Source organism: Coffea arabica, chromosome 6c, assembly GCF_036785885.1.
Source record: "Coffea arabica cultivar ET-39 chromosome 6c, Coffea Arabica ET-39 HiFi, whole genome shotgun sequence".
NCBI classification, from domain to species: Eukaryota; Viridiplantae; Streptophyta; class Magnoliopsida; order Gentianales; family Rubiaceae; genus Coffea; species Coffea arabica.
The window spans coordinates 2185321-2206882 of record NC_092320.1 but is presented as its reverse complement, the minus strand read 5'-3'; the positions used below and the strand labels follow the sequence as shown (position 1 = coordinate 2206882).

Genomic DNA, 21562 nt, shown 5'->3' with positions numbered 1-21562 from the left:
AGTTGATTCACTTATGCTCATTATCCATTTTATCCAATCCAAACCCGCTCAAGTCACCCATTTTAACACCTCTACTATGGAGGAAGGAAAAGAACCCAAAAGGATCACACCGGAACTAAAAGAGGAAGACGCCACCTCCAATCCAAACTACTGGCTGGAGCGGTGGACAAACTCCAGGGGCTTATATGAGGGCATGGAATAGCTCAGAAAATGTACAGGGAGGTAAAATACGTGACCTGTGGTGTTTGATCCATTAAATTGTCGCTTTACTTTCTTGCTCATGAGGCCGATTTGAGGCATGCATGCAGGAGGGGGATGTAGTGTTGGGATTGGCAGGACTCGGGACCATGGTCATATCCTTTTCTTAGCGACTCCCCAGGAGACACAGTTTGGACCAACCCCTCCCACTTCTTTTCATTATTCCTTTTCCCTTGTTTTTTTACTCTTTACTTATAATTTTTGAACTTTGAACCATCATGTTTTCTCGAAGCTTTTGGCTTCCTTTTGTTTGTTTTTCACCCAAACTTTCGCCAACAACTTGATGGATAGGAAGAGCATTTTACCCCGACTTTTACTTGAGCCCATCCAATAATTCATTCGAGTACAAAAAAGCGGTTTGTTCTAACCGTTTGCGGTGATGGATCAGCTCATCAAATCTCCTGCTTTCCGCGGACAGAGCTGGAAGCTTGCACCCCAGTTACCTGTACTTGGAACAGCAATCGAGGGCGAGGGTGGGGAGCATTTCGTTTCTATTCCCTAAGTTTGAGAGCCGTTAATCGGCCATCGCCATGATATGGTGGTGTGTGATGATGGGATTATGTTCGAAATCATAATGTATATGGTATTCTAAGCGGAGAAGAGACATTCTACCAAGAAGTTAGACAACTTGAAATTTTAATCTTTTCATCAATTACCATCAAAAAGTGACCTTGTTTGGATTGAAGCTTTTCAAATAAAAATTGTATTACATTTTTAATGATCACAATTTTTAATTATTTTTCTTATTTTATATACATCAGATCAAATTGCTGTAATATATATATATATATATATATATATATATTTACAAAAGCTTTAGAAAATATTTATCTAGAATTTTTGAGCCCCATATTGACATAATTTTATCCATCGCTTTTCCTTTAGATATCATACCACTAGGATAAAAATTTTCCTAGTAGTAAAAACTATGGTTGTAATCGAGCCAAGTCAAGATACTCAAACTCGAGTCGACTCATATATGCCTAGGTTCGAGCTCGAGCTCGAGTACAAAAAATCGATACTCGAAACTTGACTCGAAGAACTCGTTTTAAACTCGAGACTCGACTCGATAAGGTTCGATCTTTAGTCAAGTCTTATCAAGTCGAGTCTAATCAAGTTTTTTGACTCGACTCGACCAAAAAATGAGTTATTACTTTTTATAATTATGTTATTACTTTATTGCCATTATGAAATTTTATTATAAAGAAGAGTTTATTGTAAATTTCATAAAATTTATACTCATAATGATCATTTTATAATTATAATACATTTATATTATTTAAATACCCCCGACTTGACAAGTTTCGAGCATCAAGATGTTGGCTCGAAACTCGACTCGAATGAAAATCGAGTAGCTCGAGACTTGGCTCGAGCTTGATCAACCTGAGTTCAAACCAAGCCGTTGACCGAGCTACTCGATTACATCCCTAGTAAAAACCACGAGGAGTTAAGTCGTTGGACTGTGATCCAGTGCCCATGCCCCACCCCCGCACGCTAGGTGCACCATGAGGACATATATTTTGTCTTTTTTTTTTGGTCGGTCGGAGCCCGGAGGATATCCTAAAAATGGAAACATTAGCCGAGCTGAGCCGAAGAATCCTAAATTCCAATTTGTCATTGCCTAATCGAACCAAGCCAAGCTGTGAGAATGGAAGCGTGTTCCCGCAGGGAGGCACTACTGTGTGAAAACTGAAAAGAGGCAGGTGGTGGAATATCGGTACCCACAAAATGATGGTAAATCCGTATGAAAACCCCACAAATGATGGAACTCAAAATTTTGGGTGAAAAATAACATAAGAGACGAAAAAAGAAACCTGAAAAACAAAAAGGAAAGCAGACGCCTCCAGAAAAACCCAAAAAATAAAAAAGGCAAAAAAAATAAAAAAGATAAAAAGCGAAGAAAGCGAAATGAGATTATTGTGATTTGTGAGGGAGAGAGAGTGACAGAAACAACAGAGGAGAGGAGACATCTCTAAACACAAACGGAAAGAGAAAGCAGGGAGGGTGACGTCCATCTCCCCAGTCTTAGTGATGGCGTGATTTACTTTTGCTTTTTCCCTCGACAGGAATCTTTGAAAATCGAAAGCACCCCCCAAAAAACAAAAGATGGACCCCAAAAAAAAAAAACATTTGCTACCTCGGATTTCAGAACTAAAGTGAAAGAGGTTGTTTGCTTTTGATTTGAGCGCTCCGCCAAAGTGGTACTACTACTGCCAAAAGACCCTTGAGTACCCGCCAAGAGAAAAAAGAAAAGCAAAATCAATTGTCACGCTTGGTGGAAACAGTCTACTCCACACACTTTGGATCTAGGAGTTTTTTAAATATATTAAAATTTTTAAAAGTACTATAAAAGATATCCTAAAAATAGTCTAAATTTTTTTAAAATATATTTTAAAAACTCTACTACTTTTAAATATTCTAAAATATTTTTTAAAAATATCTCAACATATACTCTAAAAAACTCTACTACAGTAAAATTTTTTCAAAAACACCTCAAAAAACAGCTAATCCAAATGGAAGTATATTTTTATGGATTTAGAGAGAATGATATTTGCATGGTCTTTTCAGAAAAAATTTAACTTTTTTTTATGAAGATATTTTTAAATTATTTTTACTTACATGTATCAAATTATTATAGTATTTTTTTTACAAAAACTGCTAAAATAAAAATCCAAACAGGAGTAGTTAACACTAGTGTGTTTGGATAGGAGATTATATGAAATAATTATTGTAGTACTTTTTATGATTTAATATATGTGAAATAAAATGATGATTAAAAAAATAAAAGTAAAAATTATGTTTGTGATATGAGCAAATAATTTTTTTGCCAAATCATGATTATATAAACACACTCGCTCAGTTAAACCAAATTATGGCGTTACAGTTTGCGTATTGGTTGTGAAAGTCAACTTCGTTTCTCCATTTCCAACCGTTTTGAATTACATTAAGCAATTGCTGAAAAGAGCACCATTCTTTAAAAAGTATACCAATATAATGAAGTTAATACATTTTAAGCAGTAAAGATTGAAGAACTTTCAGTTTAAGGCAAAAGATTAGTTCCGCAAAAACGAAATATAAATGCTTTATTATCGCACGAATAACAAAGTCATTACGTGAATGCTTTATCTTTATGGGTTTGGTTGACTGGTGCCCATGAAAGACGCATTAAGAGGGATTTTATGTGTGCATTATTTTGGTTGACAAGTGAGTTTGAGGAAATATCTACATGGCAATAAGAATGTGTTTTAAGTTAGATATAACTTAGATTGACCAAATGTTTGGGTTGTTATTTTTTGACATTTTAACAAAAAGTAGATTATATTGATTTGATGCATATAATATAAAAATGTATTCACGAAAAAAGGTAAAAAAAAGTTTTTCTTTAAAAAGCTACAATCCAAACAAGGTCTCGAGCTCAAATTACAAAACTCGTGCTCCGCTCACATATACATTGGGACTTTGAGCTTAATTTGAGCTTGGTCCAAATTTATCAATATATAATAACTATGTGTTTAATATTTATATTTTGTTGTGAAAAAATTATAACATTATTATTATTAAATTAAACACATTATTATTCGTGTATACATGATATATGTAATTATATAACTTAATTTCACAAGTTGGCTTTAATCGAGCTAAATGTAATGAAGCTCGAGCTTGGCTCTTAATTAAATCGGGTATCATATTTAGGCTAAATTTTTGCTTGGCTTACTTATATAAAAAGTATTGATTCCAAAATTTTCAGTCCAATTGGGCAAATTCATTCATTGACGAGTGCTAATTAAATACCGGTAATTATTATTATATATATTTTTACAATAATAATATTTGTATAACCTAATTCATCATATTTTAAGAGGGAGGAGTTTAAAGAGAACGTATAAAGGGCTAGCAGGTTTATGAATTCGACTAGATTAAAAGAATTTGTTTTGAATTTTTTCATTATAGTAGGGGTTCAAACCCTCCTAACCTATAGGTGGTCACGGAGTCAAAACTCGATAGTTAAATACTTGTTAATGAAGTATTATTAGTCGCTTGTTATTTACTCTTTCTCTCCCCTATTTTGATGGTCATTGTTTTTTTTTTTTTACATAATTTAAGAAAAAGTAGTCAACTTTATTGAGAAAATAAATTTAGATTGTTATTTTTCTAAAACGTCCTTATATTAAATAGAGTACAACTTTATACTCCCTCCGTCCCACTTTGATAGTCTTGTTTTCCTTGTTCGTCTGTCCCTAATTGTAGTTCACTTTCCCATTAAGAAATGTAGTAATCTTTCAAATTGTCTAAAATACCCTTATTAAATATCTTGTTATTAATACATTGTTATTAAATACTAACCCACTACATTGAATACATTGAGGTTTTCCAATACTAACCCATTAGCTGTAACTGATATTAATTGGCACTCTTCGTGATTAGCATAAGGGTATTTTAGGAAATTATTAATCTAAATTTATGTTTCCAATCAAATTAATTACACTTTCTTAATCTGTGTGAAAAAAAAATCAAGACTAACAAAATGGGACGGAGGGAGTATTAATCATTCATGGAAACTTGAATTAATGATTTATGAGAATTTGAATTGATGATCAAGAAAGAATCAATCATCGTTTTATATTAATTGGGATATGTTATATTTAATAATAATTTATATTAAATAAGATAGTTTATATTAATAATAACTTATATTAAATAAAAATATTTTTAAAAATCTTTAATTTTTAAAATGAATTACAATCTGAGACAAATGAAAAGGAAAAACAGGACTGAGGGAATAATTATTACAAAATAAATGGACTATCAAAATGTACTAGCACTACAAATCTCTCTCTGTCTTTGGATAAATAAATGGATTGTACGTAGTGCTATTTTGGTGGGCGGTGGAATGGGGAAGTAATTAATACGGTCCTGTGTCCAAGAAAAGAAGCCTCCCGAGCGGGCCGCAGGCATTGACACTTGTGCCTGCTGCTCAAATGAAATGCGAGTGAAAGAGGAACAGTGGTGGAATGCACATTGAATGCAGCAAAAGGGATAAGAAAGTCTATTCACGGCTGGAGGAGTGTCCGTAGCGAAGAAAAAGCATCCTAAGGGAAAAGTAGAATTTGTTAGAGAGAGAGAAGGGTGAAGAAAAGCAGCCTGCTAATTAGTGAGTGAGATTTTCCCTTTGATTCTTCTTCCTCTTTAATTTCGTCCTCTCTCTTCTCTTCTGTTGAAGCCTAATTTAATTAGAGAGTCTCGAGTGTCGAGTCCTGTCCTGTCCTGTCGTCCTCCTTTCCCTTTCCCTTTCCCTTTCTCTTTCTCTTTCTCTTTCCCTTTCCCTTTCCCTTGGGGGGGTTTTGTTTTGTTTTTGGGCCTTTGACCTCTCCCCCTTCAATTCTCTCCGTCTCCTCTCTACACTCCTCGTTCCCTCGCTCTACTCTACTGGCCGTTAGAAAAGAAAAAAAAAAAAAAAAAGGAAGAAAAGAAGGAAGGGAAAAACACACAATCACATTCACACTCACAAATACACGCAGGAATCCTGACCAAAAACATTCTCTTAAATTCCAGAGTTAGATGTAGCGAATTTATGTGAATGTAAGCAGTTACAGATAGTAGTATGAGCAGCGCTAGACTGGGCGGCATTTTGCACTACCACCACCGGTTATGAATCCCACTGCTGCTGACCCAGCACCTCCGCCTCCTCCCCCGCCGCAGCCTCCGCGTTCCTCCTTCAGCTGTGACCGCCACCCTCAGGAACAATTTACCGGTTTCTGCCCCTCCTGCCTCTGCGAGCGCCTCACCACTCTCGACCAATCCTCTTCCAATCCTTCTTCCTCTTCTCGCCGCCCTTCCACCTCCTCTTCCTCCGCTGCCGCCGCCCTTAAATCCCTCTTCTCCTCCTCTTCCTCCAAGCCCTCCACCTCCTTTACCACCACCACTACTAACCCCCCGCCACAGCCCCCTCCTAAACCCTCCAAACCAGCCTCATTTTTCCCGGAGCTCCGCCGCACCAAGTCCTTCTCCGCCTCCAAGCACGAGGGCCTAGGCTTGAACTTCTCCGGCGCTTTCGAGCCTCAACGCAAGTCCTGCGATGTTCGTGTCCGCAACACGCTTTGGACCCTTTTCACTCTCGACGACGAGTCTAAAGTCACCACCTCCGCCAAACCCTCTACCTCTTCCTCTTCTTTAAATCCTCAACATTCCATCCTCACCAAAGATACCCATGATGATTTTGTGAACAAGCCCGTTTTTGAGTCCAAAGAAGAAGGAGAAGGAGAAGAGGAGCCTCAAAACGAAGAAAGTGAATGCAGTTACGATAGCAGCAGCAGCAGCAACAACAACAACAACAACAATAACAACAACATCGGGTCTGATGAAATCACCCCTGTAGCTGCAATTCAGGAAGCTCCTGTTGTGGAAGAAAGAGGAGACATCAATTTGGAGATCGTGGAAGAAGAAGACGAAGAGGTGGTGGATTTTAGTACCATAAAGCCCATGAAAGATCATATAGATCTCGATTCTCAGGCGAAGAAGCCTTCTGGAGGAGGCGGAGTGAGAGAAATTGCGGGGAGTTTCTGGTCAGCTGCCTCAGTTTTCAGTAAGAAATGGCATAACTGGAGGCGCAAGCAGAAGATGAAGAAGCGAAGCAACGGCGAGTTATCGGCTACATTGCCTGTGGAGAAGCCCATTTCCAGGCAGTACAGAGAGACTCAGTCCGAGATTGCGGATTATGGGTTTGGGCGGCGTTCTTGTGATACTGATCCTCGGTTCTCTCTTGACGCCGGGAGGATTAGCTTTGATGATCCCAGGTACTCGTTCGACGAGCCTCGGGCTTCTTGGGACGGGTACTTGATTGGGAGGAGTTTTCCGAGGATGCCACCCATGCTGTCCGTCGTGGAAGATGCCCCAGCTGTTCACGTTTCGAGGTCTGATTCTCAGATTCCGGTGGAGGAGCCCAATGTCCTTGGGATGAATTGCCCCGTTAATGACGATGAGGCTGTGCCGGGAGGGTCTGCTCAGACTAGGGAGTATTATTCGGATTCTTCTTCCAGGAGGAGGAAGAGCCTGGATAGGTCTAGTTCTATTAGGAAGACTGCGGCTGATGTGGTGGCGGAGATCGATGAGATGAAGGGGGCTTCTAATGCTAGGGTATTGCCTGCTAATCTGGACTATATGAATGGGACAAAGGTTATAGTTGCCGAAAGGGATTCCAAGGATGCAAACTCAAGTTCTTTGAGGGATGACTACTCTGAGACTTTTGAATTACGTAGTCTAAGAGATAATGCTTCGGTGGTTGGGAATGGAGAAGGGAAGGGGCCAAAGAAATCAAGGAGATGGAGTTGGAAAATATGGGGTTTTATACACCGGAGAAATGGTGGAAACAAGGATGAGGATGATGACAGGGATAGTAAAGCAAATGGGGTGGAAAGGTCATATTCAGAGTCTTGGCAGGAGTTAAGGCGGGAGGGTAATGGTGAAGTGAAAGATGGGATCAATAGAAAGGTGTTTCGGAGTAACAGTAGTGTGAGCTGGAGGAATTCTAGTTATATTGGGGGATCATTTGGAAGTGTGAGGAGATTGGGGATGGAGATGAATGGAAATGGCAAGAAGAGGAGAGACGACTTCATCTTGGAGAGGAATAGGAGTGCCAGATATTCGCCGAACAATGTGGATCATGGCCTCCTGCGCTTTTACTTGACGCCCCTGAGAAGCAGCAGCCGCAGAGGTGCTCCGGCAAAGAACAGGCAAAATGGCTCTCATACAATTGCAAGAAGTGTACTTCGGCTATACTGAGACTAAGGTCCTGAAGTTGTTTCTTTGGTTCCTTGTTCTTGTTTTGTCGTCTGATCTCTACTTATGTTGTCCATCATTTTTGGCTTTATTACTGCATTATAAATTATCTTGGTCATGCTAAATCTAACAATCTGGCGTCCAGAATACTTTACCAGTGAGCATTCTATCCTGATACTGTCTTTAGAAATTCCTTATCATGAATGTTACCCTTAACGTCCATACTTCGTCATGCTTGTTCTGGTCCCAAGCGGTCACCTTTCACTGTTATCTGTACGGTTGCTGATTGGTCAACCCCAGTCTGATCGGGCATTTTTTTGTTAGGAAGTAATCATTCTGTGTGAATTTTAAACCACTTATAGGGTGCTGTAGCGTCACAATATTGGAACAAATTATATCAGTCATCCCGTGTTGATGTGGAATTCGTAAAAATATGGTGATCAGCAGAGAATTTTCATAGCTCACGGTGGTCCATTTTCTAATTTCCAAGTTGTTCTTTGCTTAATTTAAATCTCTGTGCTTTGCATATTACCAAGAAGACACACTGAATCAATGTGCGTATTCCAAGTTGGGTGATGTTAATGTGCTGAAGGCATCAATTGATAAACAAGAACTGGTCAAGGAAAACATAAAGGGAACTTGTGAATAAAGACCAAGAACACCGGTCCAAGTTCAACCTTCAATAACCACTTGAGAGACAAACTCGGCCCTTCACGTAAGTGAAGGTCTTTTGCATAGACGGGTCTCCAAATCTAGAGTGAGCTTGAGGAACAGCTCGTTTTGGGAATAACTTTTCTAAAAGGTCCTTGAATAATTTGCACTTCAATATCCTGTACTCTACTTGTTTTGGCAAACTACTGAAGCCGGTTTCTGGGTCCATGCAACTTGGACAAGGTTAATTAATTTAATCTAAATCCTTATGCTGTGTTTCTGTAGTATGTGGATCTTAGAAGTGTCTGTTGCGTGTTTCATCATTGCAATTGGTTTCTAAGGCAAATTAGATTTGTTTCTTACTCCATTCAAAACAATAAATAGTGGACATCAACCCAAAATATAAATTCTTTTTATGTATCGTGTCAAGGCAGTTAACTTCTTGTCAATGGACGTGGATCATGATGAATGTGTGTTTTGGACTTTATTTTATGCCGTGATTAATTCTCACACACACACTCACTCTCTCTCTCAACGTACATATAAACGTGTTTGATTTTTCCCAATACGTTACAGGAAGGCTGGTTTAACCTTGTCCTGCGTTTAAGGGAAGTCGGTGCATTCTTCTTGATAGCAACATGAAGTTGGGCATGCTTAAAGGCTGAAGATCGTCACTCCAGTCTTCCCTGGTAAGAGGGTGTCAAGGTGAAGGTGTGGTGAATGGCTAGTGCTAAAGCTGCATTTATGCTTTAGAAACAGAGCATATGAGGAACTCGGGAGGCAAAGCTGGTTGAAAAGAGACTACTACTTGGTTGAATCAGGCATGTAGGCGGATCAGAGGGAGAGGAGGTCCACAAGGCATCTCTTCTTCGCTTGATTTCTGTTATCCTTTGACATGTTTGTCTAATTATTTTTGGGGTATATGCGTTTTAGTTGCAATTACAAGTTGATGAGGGGATATATTGGAGGATTTGTTGAAAAATGTGATATACAAGTATTTTAGCGCTGATTCCTCTTTCTTTTTTATTTTATTTTTTTTTTTTTTTTGGGGTTCTTTGGGATGTAAATATCCACCTTAATTCTCTGCGTACTTTGATCTCCTTAGCAAAGGCATTCCTTAATCGCACTAATAGTGGAGTTCCATACGAGAATTTTGGAGTTGGAGAGTTGTACGGTAAAGGACTTTTGATGCTATGCATAAAAACTCGTTTCCATGTTTGGTGAAAATTTCAGAAAGGCAAAGCTGTTTGATAAATTTGTTTGTGCCTTACGGCTCTATTGTGATGAGGGGATGCTACAATTCCAGGACTGTAATTTCACGAGCAACTGTTTCCCGGATTTTTTTTTTTTTTCTTTGGGCTTCATGCGTATGCCGAGGGTGTGCTAGTCTCTTTATAATTCTTTCTTGAGATGGGAAGTGATATATTTGTACTCTCAAATTACTTTTTGTCACTCCTTGCTATCGTGCCATGGAGTGAGTGGATTAGAGTGTAGCAAGTTAAAATAGGGGTGTGAATATCGCACTTCCCTTTGAGATTATACCTCACCATTAATTTTTAATCAAGGTATCCTTTGAAGGTAAGTTGATCATAAAGTGCTATAAAGGTGCGAGCATTATTTGGACAGGATAGAGTATTATTTGAAATAATTATTATAGTACTGTATAATATATATTCTATGATGTGATACATGTGAGTTGAGCTTAAAAAGATGATTAAAATTATCAAAAAAATATTGAAAAAAACAAATATCATCTCGAATAATAATAATATTTGTATAGTAACACGCCCCATGCATAAAAATTCCTCCCATAGAAAGGTTAACAAAAAGTGAAGATGTGTCTAAAATGGGACATGAATACATGATGATATTTTAGCTTCACAGACACCTTTCAGATGAAAATGTTATGTTAATCAAAATAGTAGGCACTAAGAGGGATGTTTTGAGTATTATCATTCTCCATCTACATTAACGGGAAATGCCTTATACATCTGTAACACTTTTATGGCCCCATTTTCTCCCTCTCTCAGAGCAAGGATTTAGCTGGTTCTTGCATTACATTTAAGTACTACCATTTGCCACTAAATGTGGCAGATCACTTCCACCGGACGAGTGTACAGCGCACTCGTCCGGTATACATCTGTAACACTTTTATGGCCCATTTTCTCCCTCTCTCAGAGCAAGGATTTAGCTGGTTCTTGCATTACATTTAAGTACTACCATTTGCTACTAAATGTGGCAGGTCACTTCCACCGGACGAGTGCGCTGTACACTTGTCCGGTAAGTAATTCAGTCCCTCAATTTTTCTCCGGGTCTCTTCAAGTCCCTCCTCTCGTAGTATTGAATAGAATAGAATAAATGTGGTAAAAAAAAAAGTAGCAAGTAATAGTTCTGTACTGGTAAAAGTTGTCTTTGATAGGCCTTTCCCGGAATAGAAAGACCACGGTGGAGTCCATCCATCCCACCAATTGTAAGGGAAAGCTACAAGCTTTTGACCGAAAAGAAGATTTAAAAAAAAAATGGGGGGGGGGGGGGGGCTAGTCAAAAATAAGATCAGATCAATGAAAAAAAGGAGGAACAAAAATCAAAGCCAGCAATTATCACTTTGCCTAAAATCAACCGAGAATTTTGTTCCTGCTTAGCGCAAAATCAGAGGGAGCAAAAGTAATGAGCAAAGAGTATCGTCTTACGATTGAGATCATCATCATGTTCTTCTGTCGAGAAAAGCTCTCGCGATCAGAGTGTAAACTCGCCATTAAAAGTCAAAAAAAGTGGCAATTGAAAACATCCCAACATGATCCGTGATGGCGGTGGGGGGTGTGCTGCATAAGGCATACTTCTGCTAAAGAAAAGGAAAAGAGGAGAGAGAGCGAGAGAGAGAGAGATGGGAGGAAAAGAAAGAAAAGTCGCAAAAGAAACGAGATAAGAAAAAGAAAAAGAAAAAGAGAGAGGCTCGTTATCCGATGGAATGTCTAGTTCCTCTCCTTCTGCCGCTGTCTTCTTCGGTCTGGTGGCTACTGCTCTCTTTTTTTCACTCTCAGGTCCTTTCCGCATTGAATTTGATGGCAACGTATTTTTTCCGGACGCGGGCCAGCAACTAAATAAATAAATCATTCGCCATTTTAATGTTCTGTTCCCAACACTTGATTTCACACACTCTCCTTCGGCCGGCCTGTTGGCTTCTTCTTCTTGGTTCGAGAGATCTTTCCTTTTCAACTGCTATTGTTGCAAATTCAGGATGACCCATGCTGTTGTTCCTGGTACTGCATTTTGTGATCGTCTCAGGCTCACACTCTTTTGTGAATTACACAACCATATCATATATAGCTCACAGCCATTTTCATTTTCTTTTTCCTTCTTATTTTGTACCATGACCTCGACCCATCCCCAAACCAACGTTCAACGAAAGACTCTTCTGTTCTGTTCTTTTTATCTTCATCATTTTTCTTCTAATCAATCAAACCACAGCCCCAACCCATCCCCCCACCACCCTTTCTCCTCCTTTCGGCCTCTCTCTTCTACCCCTCTTTCTCCCGAGTTAAGTCGATGACCCTTTTTTTCCCTTTTCTTTTGAATTTACAAACGTCAACGCTTATACGTTCCTAGCTGTGCCTGTGCGGAAGGGGGTTTCAGTCCTTGGAAAGAAATGTCAATCTTGATCAGAAACAGTGCAATAACACACGCTACGTATGTTTTTAACCATAAGTGCAGGGCTTGTAGTCTCGATCGATAAATAGTTTACACAAAAATTTTAAAATCCTTTTGGATGCCCCGCTTGATTACTAGAGCTCTGACAAAAGTTGGAACTTGCAACAGGGCACACGCAAGACCAGTAACAAAACGAGTCTAATGCTTAAATAGAGTAATTCATACCGTTTATTATTAGACTATTTTGCCTAATTTTCGTTTTGTAAAAACTCTAAACCTTTCAAGCAGGATAGAGAGAGGAAAAGATTGAGCAAAGGTGCTCATTAGATTCCTTTCTGTCTTGCTTATTGTGGAGCAAAATTCCCCCCCTTATAGACGGATGTCTGGTAAAAAGCTAGTTAGATTCCTTTTGATATCGTGCTTATTGTGGATAAGACGGATAAACAATAAAATTTTCTATACACATGCCCAACAAGGACCAATCAATAGCAGTAAAGTCGGACATGAGAGGGCAGCGCTGTTTGGGTTTCGACAAGTATGGAGGTTTTCACAGGTCATGGTAAGGATTCCAGTTTCGGTTTCATGGGGCTCTCGATAGCCATTTAACCGATTCCGGGGGCTCATCTAAACTCCCGGTTATGATTTATTATGATCATTGAAGGACTAGTTGGTTATACAAACTTTAAAAAACTCATCCATTAGTTGACGGTCGAGGGAATTAGTTGATCTCATCTTTGATTCAAGGACATACAGATAATTATTTTCACGATCAACTACTACTGCACTCGTGACAATCGAACCTGCGGAAAAACAACTAAAGAATCATGTCTATGCCAAAACTAGAAACTAGTCAAGTTGGCCTATGTATGGAAATTAAATTGGGGAGTTTAGGTACTGATATCTGTCAAACCCATGGAAAATTCTACTGATCGCCGCCCGGATATACAGGGAGCCCAAAAAGTTGCAACATCAGGTTGCGCAGCCAACTGCTCCATGAATACACACACACACGTCCACTCTTTAGTAACTTCAGAAGGCTAAGAGTGGAGTGGCTACGAAGGGTGACGCAGGAATCGAGCTCTCACGTTTTTGCAACCGCCGATCGGAGCGTTGCCTTCAGATTTTCGCTGAAATCCCAGGTAATTAGAGTCTTCCACCTCATCCTCGTCAGTGTCGACTTGGCTGAAAGCCGACCTCGTCTGCAGGCTCATCCGTCGAGGAATGAAAACGTTCAAATAATAACTAATAATTGCTTTTCGTGATTTCGAGGGAAAGCAATTCAAAGCATGCTTCAAGAAGTCCTTTCCAGTTGAGTTTAATTTTGTTTTAGCAAGTAATTCAAAATCACGCTGTTCCTCTGATGTCCATGATTTTGAAACTGCTTCCCCCGCCTCGTCAAGCTTCCAGCTGAAAAATGCAGAACCAGCATCACATAGCAGGAGTAGCCTTTCCTCGAGAATATGCCGTCGAACACACTCGACCGAAGCAGGGGACAAACAAGAGCAAGATTCAGGCCTCCCTTTACCAGCAACTCGAGTAGTGATTTTCATTTCTCTGCCTTCAATTGGCCAAATTCGGGTACCCAACCACCTTGAGCTATCAGAATCACAATCTTCATCACAGCAAGGGCCAGTCCAATCTGGAACCTCAGCCTGGAATCGAGGCCCAACAGGGACAACCATTTTTTGAAGATTGTCGCCAATGAAGTTCAACAACCTAATTGATCGCCGAGTTGGCTGAAGATGTTTTTGATTGCTGCGAGTTGGCTGAAGATGTTTTTGATTGCGATCATCAAAAGCGCCTAATTTTGAGCGCTGACCAATGTCATCCATATTCAGAGGAGGAACTTCAAGGAATGTCAGGTTTCCAGGACTTGCTGGGTTTGAACAATTCACTGATTCATCAGAATCGACTAAAGAAAACACATCCTTCCAAAAGGGACTGCAGTTTATAGGTTCACACATTAAGGAAGATTCTGAATATATCTGCTTCTCCAGAAAATCATCCTCAAAGGTCAATAAACTGTTTGAACTATTTGACTCCAAGAGAACTTTTGGGTCAAAACTTTCAGCAGATTCAACTGAACTCAAGAAGCATGAAGCGGAAGATGCATGCAAGACCCGCCCTCTGCTCAGTTTTGTCCAACATTGTTGGTTAGATAACTCTGAACCATAACCAGGAAGAGCTTTTAACAACTGCTGCAGTTTCCGCTTTCTCTGCAAATGAGTAGATAGGTGCTAAATTCCATCAGTGAAATCAAATAAAGAAACTACCCTAAAAGAGAGGAATATGTACTGAAAATTATGAAAGAAGAAACTTCACTTGTGAAGGATCTTAATCATGCACAAGCAAATTATAAAATGGAATGTCATAGAATTTATGCCTGGATAAAGTTTTCTACTGCTTTGGGAATGGGAAATACATTCATGTTGCTATTTAAAAGTTTATCATCCTTGGCAAATTTCAGAATAGGTAGCTTATTGGAACTCTTGAACAAGCTACATGTACAAAGTAAAAATCATTAAAATTAGTCCATGCTTTAAGGCAGAAAAGAAAGTTAAAAAGACATTATCTCATAAATCATAAGTATCATCTCATATATAAAATATTAATAATCTCCTCCTGCACCCCTAACCCCGCTGGGCGGCCCCCGGGGGGGAGCCAAAAAGCAAAACTTAAATTACAACAGTAACTGATCCATTTTAAGGATCAATGCAAGAAACAACTTGGAAATTTGACTTGTGTCCAATAGCTCATGAAATAAATTTAAAAAGGATGCCTTAAAATAGCAAATCCTTCTACTTTAGAAGCTCTACTAGATAGATTGAAGGGGATTCCTGTTATAATAGCAGGAACCTAGGCCAGCTTTGCACTTTCAGTGAAGGCGTTTAATAGCTAGACTTCAAAGGTTGTGTGGCAGCTACATATTTCATAGCCATCTCAATATATGAATCCTTTATACAGTGCAGTGAGACCACAGCAGTGTAAATTGGGGCATTCTCCGTCTCACAAGTCAGAAGATGAAGGGGTAAACCAATATAATTTTGAGCAAAATCTAAAATAGATGTTAAAAAAAGCCAAGTCGGCATTACAGTCATGAATGCAGGTATTACCTAAGGCCTATGCCAAAATGACAAGGGCAGACTCTACAAATTCCCAAATTTGGGAAAAAAACACAATGCTTTGTCAGTAAGTGTGACCATCTTACAGCAATCTCTGCTGTATTAAGGGATGAAGGTTATCTCATATAAAAAGTACCATCACACACCAACCACAGCCCCACTCCCCCCCCCCACACACACACACACCAACACCAAAAAAAAAAAGGTCACTGGGCATATTGTAGTAATAAAATTCACAGAAATCCAAATTAAAACCAAATTTCTGACACGTGAAAAGGCATTAGTTTATAATCAACACACTAATGCAAAAGTTTTCTTCAAACCACATTCTCCCAACAACTAAAAAGTCTTGCAGCGATTGCATAACACTTACCAATAGCATCCTGTACTGTAAATATGGATAGAGAATTTCATGTGAAGTTGCATTAACAAAGCAGCTTATAATGGCAGTAAGACACCCCCAAGATTTTGTGAAATAAAATCGTGAAACAAAATGTAAACACCTTAAGACAGAACTAATGATTCTAAAAACTATTGAAGACTCTACAAAGTATATTTCTATTGTTTGGACCAGGTATCGGAAAACTTTTGCCTTTATGCAAACAAAAACATGTGAAGTCAATCAGCGAAAAAGAAAAAAAGGTTAAAACCTGACTATCTTAAATTGGAGAAACCAATAGAAATAGAAAAGCACCTTCAAGAAACCATAAACATTGTGTTTGTTTGCAAGGAAAAGTGTGGAAAAGTTAGCTACTTCCTTCATGCATGTTTGGTTAACATGAAAGTTGAAAAATTTTCTTTCATTTTCCTTCACTTTCCTACATTTTGTGTCCTGCAAAATTTGTAGGATTTTGAAGTAAAAAGGTTGGTTAGATACAAAAATTATAATAACTGCCAATAACTGTCACTAACTTCCCATCTTCCGTCAAACTTTTTCTTGACAACCAAGCGTAAACTGGAAAACAATTTTCATTTTCTTTTACTTCACTTTCCACCTCTATTCAAACAGATATTCTTCATAAGGGAGGGACAAAAAGAATTAACCTGACACTTTTTAAGAGAAATTTTATTTTGTTCTTGAATAACACAAAAAACCCTGTTCAATATATAGTTTATTACTAAACCAATATATTGTTGCTTGCATGAATAGAAAATTGCACCTAAATTTTATTAATGAAACCGTGCCAAAAGATTCATTTTTCAGGCTATAACTTGAGCATTTTCTGATATCAATCCTCGTAGGCACAGGCAAAAATAACTTTTGCTGATGGCTCCATGTGCAACAAATCCTTCGACACTCAATCAGTTACAGCAACAAGAGAGTATAGAGAGGAATTAACACAAGTAACTATACTGGTAGCAATATGATAAAAGCATTTACAGTACTTTGTTCCTTAACAAAAGAGTTAGACTATGAGAAACTTAGAAGAATGGGCTAAAGATCGTTAACGACACGAGAGACCAAAAGGAATAATAAGAGTGGATGAAGGGTCCAGTTAGAAGTGCCAAAGTCATCTTATAAAATGACGGCTCGTCTTTCTCTTTACAGAATTAGGTTCCCCTGTGGCCCCTTCGCCATTGGCAAACCATCATCGTTTGGGTTAGAGACACGGTTATGAAAAAAGATTTCGGAGGAACAGTTATGTGAAGAAAAAAGTTGTCAACCAACTTTCCAATTGTACAAAACCGCATAAACAAAAAGGTATCAAGGAAATATTCTTGCAAAAGTAGCAGAGTTCAAATCTCACCCGAGGAAATTCCGTATCAGCCATAGCCATAGCCTTGCGCACTCTAATAGTCTGAGTCCACAAGGGTCGAATTTTGCTCTGTGAATATTCTGAATTACAAGGATCCAGAGCCAGTCCTTTCAGCTGAGCTACCAATTCTGCATCCGAGTATTGTCCGAAAACTGAGCTTTCTTTCATAACCTTGCCAGCTTCCCGTAAAGAATCTTCACTGTTGCTGTTTCTTCCCCCCCTCCTGGCCGACAATTTTCCAGTCATCTTAGTCTCGTCGACCAAGACGTTGTCGGACTTATATACTATCTCCTGAATCCAACCCTGAAATTATAGAAAAAAATATACCCAGCATTGTCATAGCCCAGCAGTGTTTTGGGTTCACCTCGTATACAACAGATCTCATCAACCTAGGAAGGAAACATATCCCAGAAAATACATAATTAATGTAATGCAGTTCAGCCCATTAAATATTCGATTTGACTCAAGTTAAGCTCATGTTTTCCCAGTTAAAAAGGAAAAAAGGCTTTCCCAGTAAAGTGATGTTAAGGAGTTGCAATGTATTATTCACAGCACCCAATCTCTCCACTGCACAAAAAACAATAAAAACAAATTATAAAATCAATTAAAACAAAACCGCATTTAGCTATTTAACCCAAGCGAAAAAAATAATAATAATAATAAAGCAAAGAAAAAAAGAAAAGAAGAAAAAAGAAAAGAAGAAAAAAAGCCCCCCACACACACAGAGAGACGGGATAAACTATCAGGTTGGATTAATGAAACCCTAACCCTAACGTCGGAAAACAATGGTCACCCGACAAATGCAATTACACAGAGACTAAAGAGCCCTATTTTTCTAATAATTGAAGCTACCAAGAACAATTAATAAATCTATATTTATACATGCATATAACCGCGTAATCTATGCTTCAACGTGTAGGTGTTTGGGTATATTTATGATGCAGGGAGAAAAATTGAAGATGGGATCTAGTAAAGAATACGGGGCAACTGCAGACACAGTAATTGAAGTTATGTTTTGGTTGATTAGAGCTACACAAATCATCTACTTGTATGCTTTATAGTAGTACATCTTAATTATGCATTATATAGATATATATATATATATATATATATCTATATAAAGAAATAAACTATGGAGTGTACAAGTTTGGGATATCAATGGTGGCCTCGCTGGATTTGCAGCGAGGCACCGAGTGGGCGTGTGTGGTGGGCACGGGAATAATAAAACCAAAGAGAAAAAGAAAAGGTCGGACCTCAGGCGGATTAACTGCGACTTTTCTTACGGCACTGTCCTCCTTGTTAGTGGCCCTTTTGTTGGACGCTCGAATTCCATCCAACCAGGTAATACTTGATCGGATAAGTTAAAAAGTGAAAATCATATATAAATACTCCAACACATATTAGCTTGATCCCTTTTACGCCTCTCATCATATGTATAAAATAGTTAATTACAATTAGTAAACTTCATTTTTCAATTTATTCTTTAATTTTTTTTATCTCATTTTATCCCCTATGGGATAAAATTACTCCTCTATCATTCTAATTTTTTTTCTCTCTTTTATATTTATTTTCTTTTCCCTTCATTTCTCCTTTATTTTCTCTGTCTCTTTCTTTTTTGTTTACTTCTTCCTCTTTCTTATAAGGAATTTCATCTCCATGATTGAAACTAAAAAACATAGGTTACGGAGATTTGTGTTTTTCTCAAATGATTACAAAAATATTCAAACCCATTCCCTGAAATACCATTTTTTGACCGTGCAATTCTTTTGCTTTTTCCCCTTCCTATTCCAATTTTTCATTTTATTATCAAGAGAAGATCACAAGATGAATCTATACACATCAAAATATTTAAAAAAACACACTTCAAAAAAACTTATACAGTAAGTTATAGTAAAGTTTTAGACAAATACTCAAAAAACTCACTTGTCAAGCGGGGCCGAAAAGTGCATATGTCCTGCAGAAACCTCCCCTGAGGTTTCTGACATTTGCACTGACCTCCCCCGTGGTTTGAAAAATTACACTGACCTCCCCTAAGGTTACTAATCCTTTGCAAATCTAGTCCAAACGATTAAAATATTGTTTTAGAGAGTGAAATTATAAGTTTTTACCAATTTTGTCCTTTGTATTACATATCCAATGAATGACAAAGTACTACAAATCAATTAACAATTAATAAACTTTAAGGAGTATAGTTTATAGGCAAATACGCATTACCTATTTAAAGTACCGGCTCTTTATGGATATTTTATTTTTAAAAATTTAATTTAATACAAATATTTATGCTCAAATACAGATTTGTATTTACTTTCAAATATTTAATTTTTGTTAAATACAAAAACTACCAATCTCTGTTCTGTAAAAATATTAATATAACACTTTTTTCAATTTTAGTTACAAACATTTATGTATTTAACATAAATTAAATGATTCATGATAAAATGCCCATAAAGAGCCAATACTTTATTCATGTAATGGATGATAGCCATAAAGAATTAATATTTTATGGGTCATTTCTTTTTTAAAAAAATTTTTAATTTATATTAAATAAATAACCTATCGATTTCCTTTTTGCAAAAATATTACTGTAATATTTTTTGAATTTTACTTACAAACATTGATATATTTATCATAAATTAAATGTTTGAAAATAAAATACCCGTAAAAGACATGTAATTTAAATGAGTAATGCGTGTTTGCCCATAAAGAACCGGTAACTATTTAAAGTACCGGTTCTTTACGGGTATTTTACTTTTAAACATTTAATTTAATACAAATATTTACGCTCAAATACATATTTGTATTTACTTTCAAATATTTAATTTTTGTTAAATACAAAACCTACCAATCTCTCTTCCGTAAAAATATTAATATAACATTTTTTCAATTTTAGTTACAAATATTTATGTATTTAACATAAATTAAATGATTCATAATAAAATACACATAAAAAGCGAATACTTTACTTATGTAATGGATGAAAATCATAAAAAATTAATACTTTATGGGCCATTTTTTTAAAAAAATATTTAATTTATATTAAATAAATAACCTACCGATTTCTTTTTTACAAGAATATTACTGTAACACTTTTTAAATTTTACTTATAAATATTGATATATTTATCATAAATTAAATGTTTGAAAGTAAAATACCCGTAAAGTGTGAGAACCCGTAATTTTCTCATTTTCTATGTTTTATTTTCCTTAATGGCATGTTTTCTGTATTTTCTTTATTAGGAAAATTTTCCCGATAATTTTAATGAGTAAACATAGTTTTTAGATGATTTTTCTAGTATCGGTTAGGTTTTGAGAAATTAAGAGCGTATACCGGATGTGGGGCGCGCAAGTGCGGAAAGTTCGGAAAAATTCGGCCAACTAGGTTAAGTTTTGGATACTGGTATGAGAGGAAACAAAGTGATAGCTATGTATTTAATGAAGCGACAAGTGTCACTTAGAGATTTGTTGTATTTTATGACTACTATTCACCTTTTATCATTTGACCAAATAAATTAAAAAAATTACCAAAAATTCACCATTTTCTTCCTCATCTTGGCCGGCCACTTCAAACAAAAAGAAAGGGAAAAACTCTTCAAATTCTTGCTTTCATCTTGCTCAAATTCAACAAATCAACCATTTGATCTTGCATTTGTTCCATAAAATCCCTACACTTAGTGATTGTGAGGTGTTTATTGGAGTTGTTTGGAAGGCTAAGGTGATTGGTTGCTCTCTCTCTTGTATTACTAAGGTGAGTAGTGAAGGAACCCCTCTCCTCCATCTAATGATGTTTAATTCATGATCTGTGGTAGCCTAAGAGGTAATTTTGTGGATTATATCTTGATTTTGGTTGAATTTGGTAAAGTTTTATATTTATTGGTGATTTTTCTGTTTTCAAAAGATTATTTTTGTGTGGACATGTATGATGATTGGAAATGATATTGAAGGAAGCTAGAAGGTGGAAAGTGTGGTTAATTGCAGAAAAATTTATGTTTTGGAAGGAAATTTGGAAAGTTAGGGTTTCATTTCCTTCATTCTGCCCGGCACGGTTCATCATAGTTAGAGGCCGAATTAGTCTTGGTTTAAAACATGAAAGTTGTAGGGAATGATATTTTAAAGTTGCCTGCAAAATTTCAGGCCAATTGAAGTAGCGTAACTTGTGAAAAAACTGAAATACCCCTGCTGCCCCTGTTTTTACCTGAACTTGAGAATTGCTTCTGTAATTGGTTAATTTGGTTGGGAATACTTCTGATTTGGTTGTTGAGGTCTTCTGAAGAAATGTAGCCTGATGTCTTAGCTTTTGGATGGCTTTGGAATCACTTGATTTGGACTTAGGTAGCCTGAATTACAGTTCGTT

At 37.3% G+C, this 21562-nt stretch overlaps 2 protein-coding genes across 2 annotated transcripts; one reads left to right on the top strand and one right to left on the bottom strand.

Moving 5' to 3' along the window:
- The first annotated feature begins 5332 nt into the window (after positions 1 to 5332).
- On the top strand, positions 5333 to 9694 carry LOC113693612 (protein OCTOPUS). Its single transcript, XM_027212167.2, has 2 exons — positions 5333 to 8044; positions 9262 to 9694. The coding sequence occupies exon 1, from the start codon at positions 5908 to 5910 to the stop codon at positions 8035 to 8037; it is 2130 nt and encodes a 709-aa protein (XP_027067968.1). The 5' UTR covers positions 5333 to 5907; the 3' UTR covers positions 8038 to 8044; positions 9262 to 9694.
- Positions 9695 to 13035: 3341 nt separating this feature from the next.
- LOC113692092 (uncharacterized) lies at positions 13036 to 18554 on the bottom strand. Its single transcript, XM_027210446.2, has 3 exons — positions 18466 to 18554; positions 17204 to 17515; positions 13036 to 14549 (listed from the first exon to the last, which is right to left on the bottom strand). Exons 2-3 carry the CDS (start codon positions 17456 to 17458, stop codon positions 13386 to 13388), a joined length of 1419 nt encoding a protein of 472 aa, XP_027066247.2. The 5' UTR covers positions 17459 to 17515; positions 18466 to 18554; the 3' UTR covers positions 13036 to 13385.
- Positions 18555 to 21562: the final 3008 nt, after the last annotated feature.

What these genes read in the sequence shown, in the direction of transcription:
- LOC113692092 (XM_027210446.2), bottom strand. Translation starts at nt 17,458, where the DNA reads ATGACTGGAAAATTGTCGGCCAGGAGGGGGGGAAGAAACAGCAACAGT. An exon ending in CTGATACGGAATTTCCTCGG is followed by an intron (nt 14,550 to 17,203) that starts GTGAGATTTGAA and finishes ACTCATTTGCAG; the next exon opens with AGAAAGCGGAAACTGCAGCA.
- LOC113693612 (XM_027212167.2), top strand. Translation starts at nt 5,908, where the DNA reads ATGAATCCCACTGCTGCTGACCCAGCACCTCCGCCTCCTCCCCCGCCG.